We start from the raw sequence: 13,294 nt of genomic DNA on the forward strand, positions 1-13,294 counted from the left end.
GGGCTGTCTTTTTAGACTTCAGTGCACCTTTTCACATTATTGATCATAGTCTACTGCTGGAAAAACGTATGTGTTATGGCTTTACACCCCCTGCTATAATGTGGATAAAGAGTTACTTGTCTAACAAAACACAGAGGGTGTTCTTTAATGGAACCCTGTCAAATATAATCCAGTTAGAATCGGGAATTCCCCAGGTTAGCTGTTTAGGCCCATTGCTTTTTTCAATTTTTACTAACGACATGCCACTGACTGAGTAAAGCCAGAGTTTCTATGTATGCGAATGACTCAACACTATACACGTCAGCTACTACAGCGACTGAAATGACTGCAACACTCAACAAAGAGCTGCAGTTAGTTTCAGAGTGGGTGGCAAGGAATAAGTTAGCCCTAAATATTTCTAAAACTACAAGCATTGTATTTGGAACAAAACCCTAAACCTCAACTAAATCTTGTAATAAATAATGTGGAAATTAAGCAAGTTGAGGTGACAACACTGCTTGGAGTAACACTAGATTGTAAACTGTCATGGTCATATATTGATGCAGTAGTAGCTAAGATGGGGAGAAGTCTGTCTATAATAAAGCGATGTTCTGCCTTCTTAACAACATTATCAACAAGGCAGGTCCTACAGGCCCTAGTTTTGTTGCACCTGGACTACTGTTCAGTCGTGTGATCAGGTGCAACAAAAAAGGACTTAGGAAAATTGCAATTGGCTCAGAACAGGGCAGCACGGCTGGCCCTTGGATGTACACAGAGAGCTAATATTAATAATATGCATGTCAATCTCTCCTGGCTGAAAGTGGAGGAGAGATTGACTTCATCACTACTTTTATTTATTAGAGGTATTGACATATTGAATGCACCGAGCTGTCTGTTTGAACTACTGGCACACAGCTCGGACACCCATGCATTCCCCACAAGACATGCCACAAGAGGTCTCTTCACAGTCCCCAAGTCCAGAACAGACTATGGGAGGCACACAGTACTACATAGAGCCATGACTACATGGAACTCTATTCCACATCAAGTAACTGACGCAAGCAGTAAAATTTGATTTAAAAAACAGATTAAAAAACACCTTATGGAACAGCGGGGACTGTGAAGCAACACAAACATTGGCACAGACATGCGCACACACACACGCACACACACACACACACACACACACACACACACACACACACACACACACACACACACACACACACACATGGATTGTGTACTGTATATATGTGGTAGTGGTGGAGTAGGGGCCTGAGGGCACACAGTGTGTTGTGAAATCTGTGAATGTACTGTAATGTTTTAAAATTGTATAAACTGCCTTAATTTTGCTGGACCCCAGGAAGAGTAGCTGCTGCTTTGGCAGCAGATACAAATACAAACTCAAGCATAGATTGGTAACTTTTGTTCTAATTTGGCACACAAAAACTAGAGGCCATGCGTAACTTGGTCAAAAATAATGTCACTGATCGTCCTATAGGTGGCGCTGTTATAAGCAGTCTCACTTAAACCCTCATATCCGCGCCCCGTTTGACCTAGAGACTCAAACTATGTTTGTAGATATCTTTCCTCATGCTGGCCAAATTTGCCTTAATGGGACTTAATAAGGTCTGTCAGGATAGATTTTCGTCTGTATTGATTTTCGTCTGTATTTAACTTTTTGAAAAACGTCTTCTCATGAACCATATGTCCAAATATCTCCAAGTGGATTGGTTAAGAGATGGCTGAGTTACTTATAAATCAGGAAATCAGATTTTACGTGTCCATGTAAGTCCTTTGTAATTCCACTGCATAATGGCCTATCAATTTCAAACTGTTTAGGGTCATCAAAGACATTACCATGATGAACCATGTTAGGTTTGGCATTTGATGTCTTATAAAATAAGGAAACTATTAACAATTCACTTTTTGGATTATGTAATGCTAATGCTTAAAATAATCATAAAAAATATTATTCTCATGGACTAAAAGTCAGATTCAGTCCAAATGTTGTATCATCACAATAGTCCCTAAAGAGTTTGAGAAAATAGTGTTACTGCATTCAAAGATGGCCACACTATATCAGTAGATTCATATTAGCACATATACTAATATGAAGAAAAAAAATACTTAAAAAATCTTCTTCTCATGAACCATAGGACCAAATTACAGCATGGTACATGTCTTAAAAACTTCTTATGGATCAAATCCCGTTAGCGGGATCGATTCGACAACATTCGGTGAAATGGCAGAGCGCCAAATTCAAATAAAATTATTAGAAATATTTAACTTTCATAAAATCACAAGTACAATACACCAAAATGAAGCTTAACTTCTTGTTAATCCAGTCAGCGTGTCAGATTTCAAAAAGGCTTTACGGCGAAAGCAAACCATGCGATTATCTGGACAGCGACCCATCATACAAATGCATGACAAACATTTTTCAACCAGCCAGGCGCGACACAAAACTCAGAAATAACGATATAATTCATGCCTTACCTTTCAAGATCTTCTTCTGTTGGCACTCCAATATGTCCCAGAAACATCACAAATGGTCCTTTTGTTCGATTAATTCCTTCGTTATATCCCCAAAATGTCAATTTATTTGGCGCGTTTGATTCAGAAAAACACCGGTTCCAACTCGCCCAACATGACTACAAATTATCTAATAAGTTACCTGTAAACTTTGTCCAAACATTTCAAACAACTTTCCTAATCCAACTTTAGATATTTTAAAACGTAAATAATCGATAAAATTTAAGACAGATTATACTGCGTTCAATAGCGGATAAAATGAAAGTGGAGCGAGTTCCAGGTCGCGCACCCCAAACAAAACGGTCCACTAGGCTTGACACCCAGAAAGGAAAGGGCTACTTCTTAATTTCTCAAAGGAAAAACATCAACCAATTTCTAAAGACTGTTGACATCTAGTGGAAGCCATAGGAACTGCAAACAGAGGCCTCATAAATCTAGTATCCCATAGAAAACCAATTGAAAACACAGTCATCTCAAAAAATAAATTCCTGGATGGTTTGTCCTCGGGGTTTTGCCTGCCAAATACGTTCTGTTATACTCACAGACATGATTTTAACAGTTTTAGAAACTTTAGAGTGTTTTCTATCTAAATCTACCAATTATATGCATATCTTAGCTTCTGGGCCTGAGAAACAGGCAGTTTACTTTGGGCACGCTTTTCATCCGGACGTGAAAATACCGCCCCCCTATCCCAAAGAAGTTTTAACTTAGTTTGTGTTGGCTGAGTTATTGACAAATCCAAAGTCTGATTTTATGTGTCCATTTAAACCACTGTAAATCCACTCCAGAGTGGCCTATCAACTTGAAACTTGTCATCGCTATCATGGATGTCCTTAAGGTACATTTGGTATTGTGTCAAAAAACAAGGAAACTATAAATAACTCATTCTTCATCTGCAATCATCTTCTCCTCTTGAACCATAAGTCAGATTCACTTCAGAATTTGTATTTAGACTCATTACATCGTCTTTCATGGTTTTGAGAAAAGATTGTTGCAGCATTCAAATATGGCGACACTGTACATATGCTAATGCTAAAAATACTTGAATATTCTAATAATGCCATCACTGATTGCACGTAATGTAAGATAGTTCTTACATGATAGAGTGCTTGCTTTGTTATCCAACTGATCTTGTGTCCTTCCTGTCATCCTGTGAACCCCGTTCATTGCTGCTCGCAGCTATATTTTTACTATTGTCTTCTTGACTCACGAGATGCAATGACCTGTAATTCTACAGTTACTATCAAATGAATAGTTATACACATTGGTAGCGCGTAATTGTATCCGATGAAGCACATCCACGTGAAGGGAAAAGGGTGACAATTGCTAAAACATAGGCGCGCGCATGCGCACAGTTACAGTGCAGCTCGACTTCCAGCGAAGCCAACCCGTGAACAGCATGCGTTGTGTACTCTCCTTACGCTACAAACGGAATGAGGTCGATAAAACAAATAGTCTGAGGAAACGATCCAGGGAAATAAGATAACATTGAGTGTTAAGCCTGTGAGAGCTATGAGTGGAGATGCGGTGAAGAGGAGGATTCAAAAAACACATGGACTAAAACATATGAAGCAGAGATGGAGTGAGTAGACTATCATTACATCAACCTAATGTATAGTCTTAAAAATGTAAGTAGTTTACATCAACTGTAAAAGCTGTTTCAATGAAGTCACAACTCGCGGTCCGACTCCGCCGGTGCCAACAAGTGATAGGCTAACGCAACATTGTAGCTGTGTCATTTTCGGCCTAAAAGTTTATTTGCCGTGGGAAAATGTTTTTCAATGACAATACTCTTGTTAAGCGAGGCAAATAACCTGAACAGCTTTTCTGTTGACTTACCATGGTGTGGCCACTACGCATGAAGCTGGGCTGAGTAGCCTATAATGCCGCGTTCAAAACAACTGGGACCTCGGAAATCTTCGACTTCAGTGCGTTCAAGATAACTGGGAACTTGGGAAAAACGAGCACTGACTGGGAAAATCGCTTTGAACGGTCATCCAACTATGAATTTCAAGTCGGGAACTCGGGCATCTTTCTAGAGTTTCGACTTTCCAACCTGAACATCACTGACGTCATGATTTGACATCGTTTTTTCCCGAGCCGAGCTCCCAAATGGATTGAAAGCACCATTATTGCACCTTCCCACATGATCAGGACACTGCAAGATCTGGCATGAGAAGGCCTTGGGAAATGTACCTCTATCCATCGATGTGTGAGGGGCCTGTACTCCTCTAATTATACCATTATCCAAAATTATACATGGAGAAGATTGAAATACTGCACATTTTTTATTAAACTGCTGTTTTTGTCATTAGGCTAGCTAATGTTAAAGCAACCCATTGGATTCAACAACACTTCCTGTAGCTACTCACCCCAACATTAGGCGTCGCTTGGAATCAAATGGGCTGTAATAGCATTAGCTAGCCTAGCATGCTGATGGAAACGTCCAGTTTAATAAAAAAAACTATCAGTATTCCAATCATCTCGATTTACCATTCATCATTTCAGAATAATTAGGAGTACAGCGACATATTCCATCCCTGGATTAAGGCATGTTTTCCCAGCCATATACCGCGCCAGGCTCTGGCTGTCCACATTTTGGTATAGCCTAAAACTGTTCAGACTAGAGTGAAGAAATACATTTACGGGGTTCTTCTTTCTAACATTGTAAATCACTTCCTTGTTGAAACATGCATTCCATATGTTTCCACCTCACTTGTGATATGTCTCAACTATATTGTTCTATTTGTAGCCCTGCTAGTTTTTTGCCTTGATTTAGTAACCCATGCTCAGTGGTGTAAAGTACTTAAGTAAAAATACTTGAAAGTACTAATTAGGTTGATTTTTGGGGTTATCTGCACTTTACAATTTATATTTTTGACAACTTTTACTCCACTACATTCCTAAAGAAAATAAGGTACTTTTTACCCCATACATTTTCCCTGATACCAAAAAGTACTCGTTACATTTCGAATGCATAGCAGGACAGGAAAATGGTCCAATTCACACACTTATCAAGAGAACATCCCTGCTCATCCGTACTGCCTGATCTGACTGACTCACTAAACACAAATGCTTCGTTTGTAAATTATGTTGGAGTGTGCCCCTGGCTATCTATACATTTAAAAAACAAGAAAATGGTGCCATCTGGTTTGCTTAATATAAGGAATGTGAAAGGATATACTTTTTCTTTTGATACTTGAGTATATTTTAGCAATTACATTTACTTTTGATACTTAAGTATATTTAAAACCAAATACTTTTAGACTTTTACTCAAGTAGTATGTTACTGGGTGACAATTGGGTACTTTTTCCACCACTGCCCATGCTACAGATGATCCCTCCCTTTGAAGGCCATTGCACCTTTCAAATAAATTGCAGTTGGTCGACTAGTATGGCATTACGGGGACCTTTAACAGCTGACTGCACACATTAGGGACTGGAATGTGGCTGTTGACACACAAATAAATTAGAGATGAGAAGACTGTTTTGGTGTACATTTTTGAAGCCGCAGGACCAAAAACATGAAGCATGGACTTTAGCGAACTATTTTGGTCATATCTCAAGTGCAATAATACTTTAATAGATTACATTCAGGTAAAGGTTTAGGGAAGCAGAGAGTGAGTTTGAGAGAAAGAGGGAGTGAGAGTCATGCCAGAATAAAGTTACCTATCCCTCTTTGGATGGAGTTGAGGCTTGCTGGCTGCCAGAGATGTTGTTGTAACATGTTATATAGCCTGAGGGGCAGGCAGCACGCCCTGTGATGGAGAATGGCTGTTACACCTACGCACTATGTAAGCCTTGCTGTTCATATATTCTTCTAATGCAGTGTTTCCCAAGCCTCTTTTCAAGTAACCCAGCCAGTTCCACTTATTTTATGAATTCCTGAACTAGCCCGTCTGATTCAAATACTGAAGGGCTTGGTGATTAGTTGACTAATGGAGTTTGGTGTGCAATTTTAGTTTTTTTTAAAACTACGGTCAGTATTTGTTGAGTGTTTAGGTCTGAATGAAAAACCTCCTTGGAGGTCCAAGTGTGTTTCCTGTAGTGAACTTTGAAATTGGTGGTAAATAAATATGTAGAAAAAGGTGGTTGGACCACATCCAATTGCTGGACAGAAAAAAGCAAATATAGGTAAAAAGTAATTTCCCAACTGTCATGTTTCCCAGCAATTTTAATTTAGATCCACACAGAGTTTATCATACTGTGTCAGGTCCAAATGATGTGCCTAGTAAATGTTTCTGCAGTGCAGCTAGCAAGAGAGCCATTTGAATAACTGTGAGAAGAGGTGTAAATTGGCGAGAAACGGTCGGTGTTCTGGTAAAAATCTGTTGAGTAGGTATGTGGTAATGATTAGGTAATGTTAGGTAACACTCTTTCTGCGTGTTAAAACATTTGTGATCATACTGAGACTGTTGAACTTAGATCAGTAAGGATAAACATAGGAGCTGTGGTAGGTTTAGGAATTAGAGCACGAGCCTCTAAAAGACAGCGTTTGTTTACATCTTTCTTTTGGCAGCTCAGGAACTAGGAAAGATAGTTACGGTATTCATTTGGTGGTTGGAAAAGCAGTGGCATGTATTCGTGAATGTCAAGGGAAGCCAGGCTTCCCCCCAAAAGCGACCAAGGAAAAAGACATGCAAAATAACTTATCTTTCATCTCTGTGTTTCATAAATGTCCTTCAATAGGCTGAATGTATCTCACCAGAGAAAGCATCCAAGCAAACAAAACAGCACCCCTCTGTCTTTGTGTAGCCCATCTATGCTGTCTGGTCAAAAAGTGTATGACATTGCTGTTGCCCGTAGCATTGAATTCAAAGGAAGCCAGCGAGCATTTGGCCTCCCTTGATTAAAAAAAAATCTAAAATAATAGCTCAACTGAGTGAGCTCAGCTGTGAATGGTCCTTGCGCACCAAAAAAAGTGTCACGGGAAGGCAGTTCGTATTTGGCTTCACACCAATCACATCAAATTTGAAGCCAAACGTAATTTACATAATTTTAATTGTTACATCTCGTTGTGTCATTGTCCTCCTGTGGTTAGCTAGCTAAAATCGCCCTTTTCCTAAATTTGCCATGGATGGAGATAGGGATTTGGACTTGTGTTTTTACTTCTCCGTACTGGCCAATAATTATAATGGCTATTCTGATCCAACCACCCTGAAGAAGGCACAGTGATGCCAAAATGTTGGTGTTTTACCCAATAAATTACTGGAAGTTTATTTATATGGCCTGAGAGGATAAAAGTTCAACATGTAGCTAGATGTAGTAGGCTAATGTTAACTAGCTGGCCTGGCGCATTGTTGCCACTGAAAGGAAGTTAGGCTAGCGATCAAGCATTTTAGCCAGGTAGCCTAGGACAACAAACATTTAAAGCATATATAACAGAGTCATAAACCGTTTAGGCAACATGAAAGAGGAGGCTGACATTGGCATTTCTCTACAAATAGGGTGAGTCAACATGTTTTTTCTACTTGCGCACACACACACACACACACAGTTAAATCAGTACCATGGACAGCCACATCATATTTAGCTTACGCTAAATTGACTAAATCGTTTTTGGTATCTTTTAGTTGTCACTGTATTAGACTAAGAATAGGTGATTAGATGATGAAATGGTGCTGGAATAGTGGAGGCAGAGGCTATTTTCTTTGACTTGTGGTAACTCGTGGTTCTAAATCAATAGTCCGAAAAATGTTTTGCTTGACCAAATTAACTTGCTTGACTGTTTGTTACATGCAATATGTTTTATGGACTTCGCCGGACAGATGTTGCTCTCCGGTTTTGTGATGAAACAAAGATGTGGTTGAATTTATTCTTCCACTGTGTCTTATTATATAGACCTAAGGCTGAGACATCAGTCTCAAGTCATATGAACAGGTTATAGAGAAAACAACATAATTATCACAACACTTAGGTTGTAATACAGTGCCTTTGGAAAGTATTCAGACCCCTTGACTTTTTCCACATTTTTGTTAGGTTACAGGTTATTCTAAAATAGATTTTTTTAAATCCTCATCAATCTACACACAATACCCCATAATGACAAAGCAAAAACAGGTTTTTAGAAAATGTTGCTAATTTATATAAACCAGAAATAATCACATTTTACATAATAATTCAGAACCCTTACTCAGTACTTTGTTGAAGCACCTTGGGCAGCAATTACAGCCTCGAGTCTTCGTCGGTATGACACGACAAGATAGTCACACTTGTGTTTGGGGAGTTTCTCCCATTCTGCTCTGAAGATCTTCTCATGCTTTGTCAGGTTGGATGGGGAGCGTTTTTCAGGTCTCTCCGGAGATGTTCGATCGGGTTCAAGTCCAGGCTCTGGCTAAGCCGCTCATGGACATTCAGAGACTTGTCCCGAAGCCACTCCTGCGTTGTCTTGGCTGTGTGCTTAGGGTCGTTGTCATGTTGGAAGGTGAACCTTCAACCCAGTCTGAGGTCCTAAGCGCTCTGGAGCAGGTTTTCATGAAGGATCTCTCTGTACTTTGCTCTGTGCATCTTTACCTCGATCCTGACTGGTCTCCCAGTCCCAGCCACTGAAAAACATCACCACAGCATGATGCTGCCACCACCATACTTCACCGTAGGGATTGTACAAGTTTCCTCCACACGTGACCCTTGGCATTCAGGCCAAAGAGTTCAATCTTGGTTTCATCACACCAAAGAATCTTGTTTCTCATGGTCTGAGTCCTTTTGGTGCCCTTTAGCAAACTTGAAGCTGGCTGTCATGTGCCTTTTACTGAGGAGTGGCTTCCGTCTGGCCACTCTACCATAAAGGCCTGAATTGGGGGAGTGCTGCAGAGATGGTTGTCCTTCTGGAAGGTTCTCCCATCTCCACAGAGGAGCTCTGTCAGAGTGACTATCAGGCTCTTGATCGCCTTCCTGACCAAGGCCCTTCTCCCCCGATTTCTCAGTTTGACCAGGCGGTCAGCTCTAGGAAGAGTCTTGGTGGTTCCAAGACTTTTGCTCTGCATGCACTGTCAACTGTAGGATCTTATATAGACAGGTGTGTGCCTTTCCAAATCATGTCCAATCAAATTAATTTACCACAAGTGGACTCCAATCAAGTTGTAGAAACATCTCAATGATGATCAATGGAAACAGGATGCACCTGAGCTCAATTTTGAGTCTCATGGCAAAGGGTCTGAATACTTATGGTAAAATAAGGTTTTTCTGTTTTATTTGTAGTAAAATTGCAAAAATGTAGAAAAACCTGTTCAGTTTTTCATTATGGGGTATTGTGTGTAGATTGCTGAGGATTTTTTAAATACATTTTAGAATAAGGCTGTAAAGTGAAAAAAGTCAATGGGTATGGCTTTTCTTTCCTGGCTTGGCTTCCCCAGTGATTTTACCCAAGCACCACTACTGTGGAAAAGTAGCCCAAGTCGCTGACGAGAGCAAATGCATAACTGAAAGCTACTTAGCTACTTGTTATTTAGCTGAGGTGTGCATGTATTTGACCTTGTGTTTCCACAGTGCTGATCTGCGACCCATAATGATGAGCAAGCATGGAAGTGAAATGTGGCACTTGTTCAGTCAGTTGGCTGGCTGTGGCACTAGTGTCCATTACTGGTTTAGCTGTTACACACACATATACACTAGTTAATGCCTATTGTGTGACTAGACACATGAAATGGCAAACCATATGGTAATTTTGGCAGTAAGCCAATGTCTATTTCTTCCGAAGGTAGTGGTGTTGGATCAGTATCTATGATCCGTATTGAAATAACGTAGAACATCTGATGTTGTGGAAACATTATGACAACCCAGTTTCACAGCATTCACAGAACTACCTGCTTGAGTTGTGTTTTGACCTGCGTGTCTTTTCTCCTGTCCAGGTGAGCAACCTCAAAGCGCCGCCAATGGGAAAGAGAAAGACGCCCTGTCATTTGACCTCAGTGAGTAGCCCCATTGGGCACGGTACACCTTTTTAATTGTGACTTTACCTATAGCCCTAGCAGTGTGTTCAAAAGTGGGACGTCAGGGCAAAATACACACATTAGAGATGACGTAATGATAACTCTGGAGGAACCCGTGGAGAGAAGCATCTAGCTGCAGATTATGCGGGTTTCTACCGGCTGGTCTGCGAATCTCAAAGTGGATGTTTGTGTGTCTCAGATGGTATCTTTGCATTTCATATGGTATGTGGGCGTGCAGCCTGAACTCAACATACCAGTCTGTGCCCTAGCTCTGGTCCAGGGCATTATGTTAGTGTGTTAGTATTGTAGTGACCAAAGTTGGGAGAGTTAGTGTTCAGGATAAATTTAGTTTTGCACATTTTTGGATGCAATGTTAATGCCAAATCACTGGGCTCAGACCCTATTGTCCATGAGGAGTTTTGCTATTTGAGCCTAGATTAGTTAGCTGATGACTAAGCTATTAGGTCAGAGGAGCACAGTCCATATCGTTCCATTTGCTGCCTAATGAACGGGATCCTTGTGTAGGAGGTACTAATGATCTGTTGGTCCTGTGGTCCCTTCTAGGTAACGTCCAACCCAGCGAGGATGAGAAGAGTGAGAGAGGTGCCATCAAGAGGCTAAGCACCATGTGGTCCTCATTCCGGGGCAAACATGACAAAGACCGTGAGTATAAGGCTAGGGATGAAAAAATGCGTTACATTTTGCTGCCGACTAACCGAGCCTTATTAAATGGTCAACAAATAGCAAAAACAAAATCTACAGTCAAATGACCTGCCTAACAGAAAATACTATACAAGGAATTGACATTTTTCATTAGGAGCTTAATGGAAACGTGCAACAATAGCAAGCCCATAGAACAACATTTTAAATTTAGGGAAGCTATCTTTTCACTGAAAACATCACCTTTAGCCCATGAGCATTGGATGCATCTATCATCACATTTGCAGACTAATGTAAAACAACTAATATTCCTAACGTGATAACTAGATTGGATAGTCATAAATTAGGATTAGCCTATAATATAACTCAATCACTGTTCGCAAAAAATGTGTTCTGAACAATGCGTTTTTTTCCCTTTGCACAGCCCCAGGTAGAGGAACATATTTTAGGAAGATCTGCCTTAAAAAAAAACACATTTCATGCAATTCTACGACACTTTACATGACAAGGTAGCCTACTCTGCTGACAATGACAAACTGACATCAATAAAAACGACCTTGTCTTGAATGCAACCATCTAATCTAGGCCCACGAAAAGGTGAGATACACATTGTTCAATATGACGTCCAAATTATGTTGTCCTAAAATAACTTTCCAGTGGCGTTGACTCACCCAATGATAAAGACAGTGAGTATGCGCACTCACCGTGGATATATATGCGCAATGCTCTCCGATAGTGCCAATAACATAGGCAATAGGCCGCTATTGTTCACTTTGGGAGTTGAGAATTTTGATAACTAAATACATATTAGAGTTGTTCCTTTGTCTTTTCTCGTATGTGTTTTTCCAGCGATTGTATTTTGAAATATTTCGATAGGCCTAGCAGTGGCGGTTCTGGGGGGGGCAGTGCCCCTGTGACAATTTTGGACCCCCTTGTGGCCCCCCTAAATGTGGAGTATGAAATAATTTTTACATAACACATTTTTGCTATCGTTCTTTTTTTACATCCGTTATTAGACAGTGGCAACGATGATGATTATAAACATGGTCTTTTGCCTGCTAATGCCTGCAATGCAGTGAAGAAAACGATGACAACAATAACATCTAATGTAACTGGCCCCTCTAACAGTACAACTGGCCCCAGCTTGGCCCCCCCCCAGTTGAAATGGTCTAGAACCGCCACTGAGGCCTAGCACTATTTTAGATCCGTTTCACTGCCTGCCGCAACAATCCGCTCTGATATTTTCTGCTTCCAATATTGCGCACTTCCCAACTGAAGTCTATGGGCTTGTGATTTAAAACAAACCACAGCTATTTCTTAAAAGAAGCTAATGATCCTCTATGCCTAAATCATGTTCTCTGGTGTAATTAATTTGAATTATTTCATTTATTTCTGTATAGACGGGAGTAGCTTAATTATATAATTTTGGCAAATTCTATTTACTTTTGGGCCCCTAGACAATTGGACGTGCCACATATTAGCAATCTTATTATTGAAAATAAAACTCCTGTAACGAAGCAGCTAATAAAACGTCATTTTCAAACATTTGCCAAAATACAATTCGTGGGGAAACACTGTTCTAAACAGTGCACCTAATACGAGCGGATTCCGATGTGACAGAGAAGAAAAATCTCTGAAATGTAGAAAGAGGGGGGATCATATAGCAACAACTAGGAAGGGTTGCTAATATGACTAGGACTGTGCCTTTGGCTTCTAGACAACGATAAAGTTGATATGAAAACCAATATAACAATAGAGAAATGCTGCTTAGTGGCATGAGGAAGTTAATTGAAAATAATTGCCACCATGTTTCTATGGTTGGATTTTGGCTAGGCTACTTTGAAGCAAGGTAAGACATGCTTCATTATTTGATGGAAGGTAAAAGGTTCAGGTTTCAGACAATTATACTGCCTCAAACTCACATTGCAAAGTGGTGGGTGACGCGCTGATCGCCTGCCTACGGTTGACTATAGCCTATGCACTCGAATGGCGAATGGGAGGCACGCTTTAATTACGAGTTGAGATTGAGAAATAAAAATAGTAGCACTTTTTAATCATGGCCATCAAAACAGTTTAACACACAATTGCATTTAGGTTATTTGTTGTGCAATGTCTAGGTTTACAAAAGCACGTTTCACTACAGTACCATCTTTTTGAGGAACTGCTCTCACGCTGTCTGACAGGTGGTAGCA

General features: G+C 40.2%; 1 protein-coding gene across 4 annotated transcripts in view; it reads left to right on the forward strand.

Annotated features, from left to right (window-relative positions):
- LOC120059381 (DENN domain-containing protein 2D-like) overlaps positions 1-13,294 on the forward strand; it is a 34,956-nt gene that overhangs the window by 7,456 nt on the left and 14,206 nt on the right. For 3 of the 4 annotated variants that reach the window (XM_039008388.1, XM_039008390.1, XM_039008389.1), the window contains 2 exons: positions 10,362-10,421; positions 11,007-11,105. In XM_039008388.1, coding sequence (XP_038864316.1) covers positions 10,362-10,421; positions 11,007-11,105 — 159 coding nt within the window. Of the gene's footprint in view, positions 1-3,955; positions 4,097-10,361; positions 10,422-11,006; positions 11,106-13,294 lie in introns of those variants that run through there. The other variant, XM_039008391.1, reaches the window with a different exon arrangement.

Source organism: Salvelinus namaycush, chromosome 14 (assembly GCF_016432855.1).
Source record: "Salvelinus namaycush isolate Seneca chromosome 14, SaNama_1.0, whole genome shotgun sequence".
NCBI lineage: Eukaryota > Metazoa > Chordata > Actinopteri > Salmoniformes > Salmonidae > Salvelinus > Salvelinus namaycush.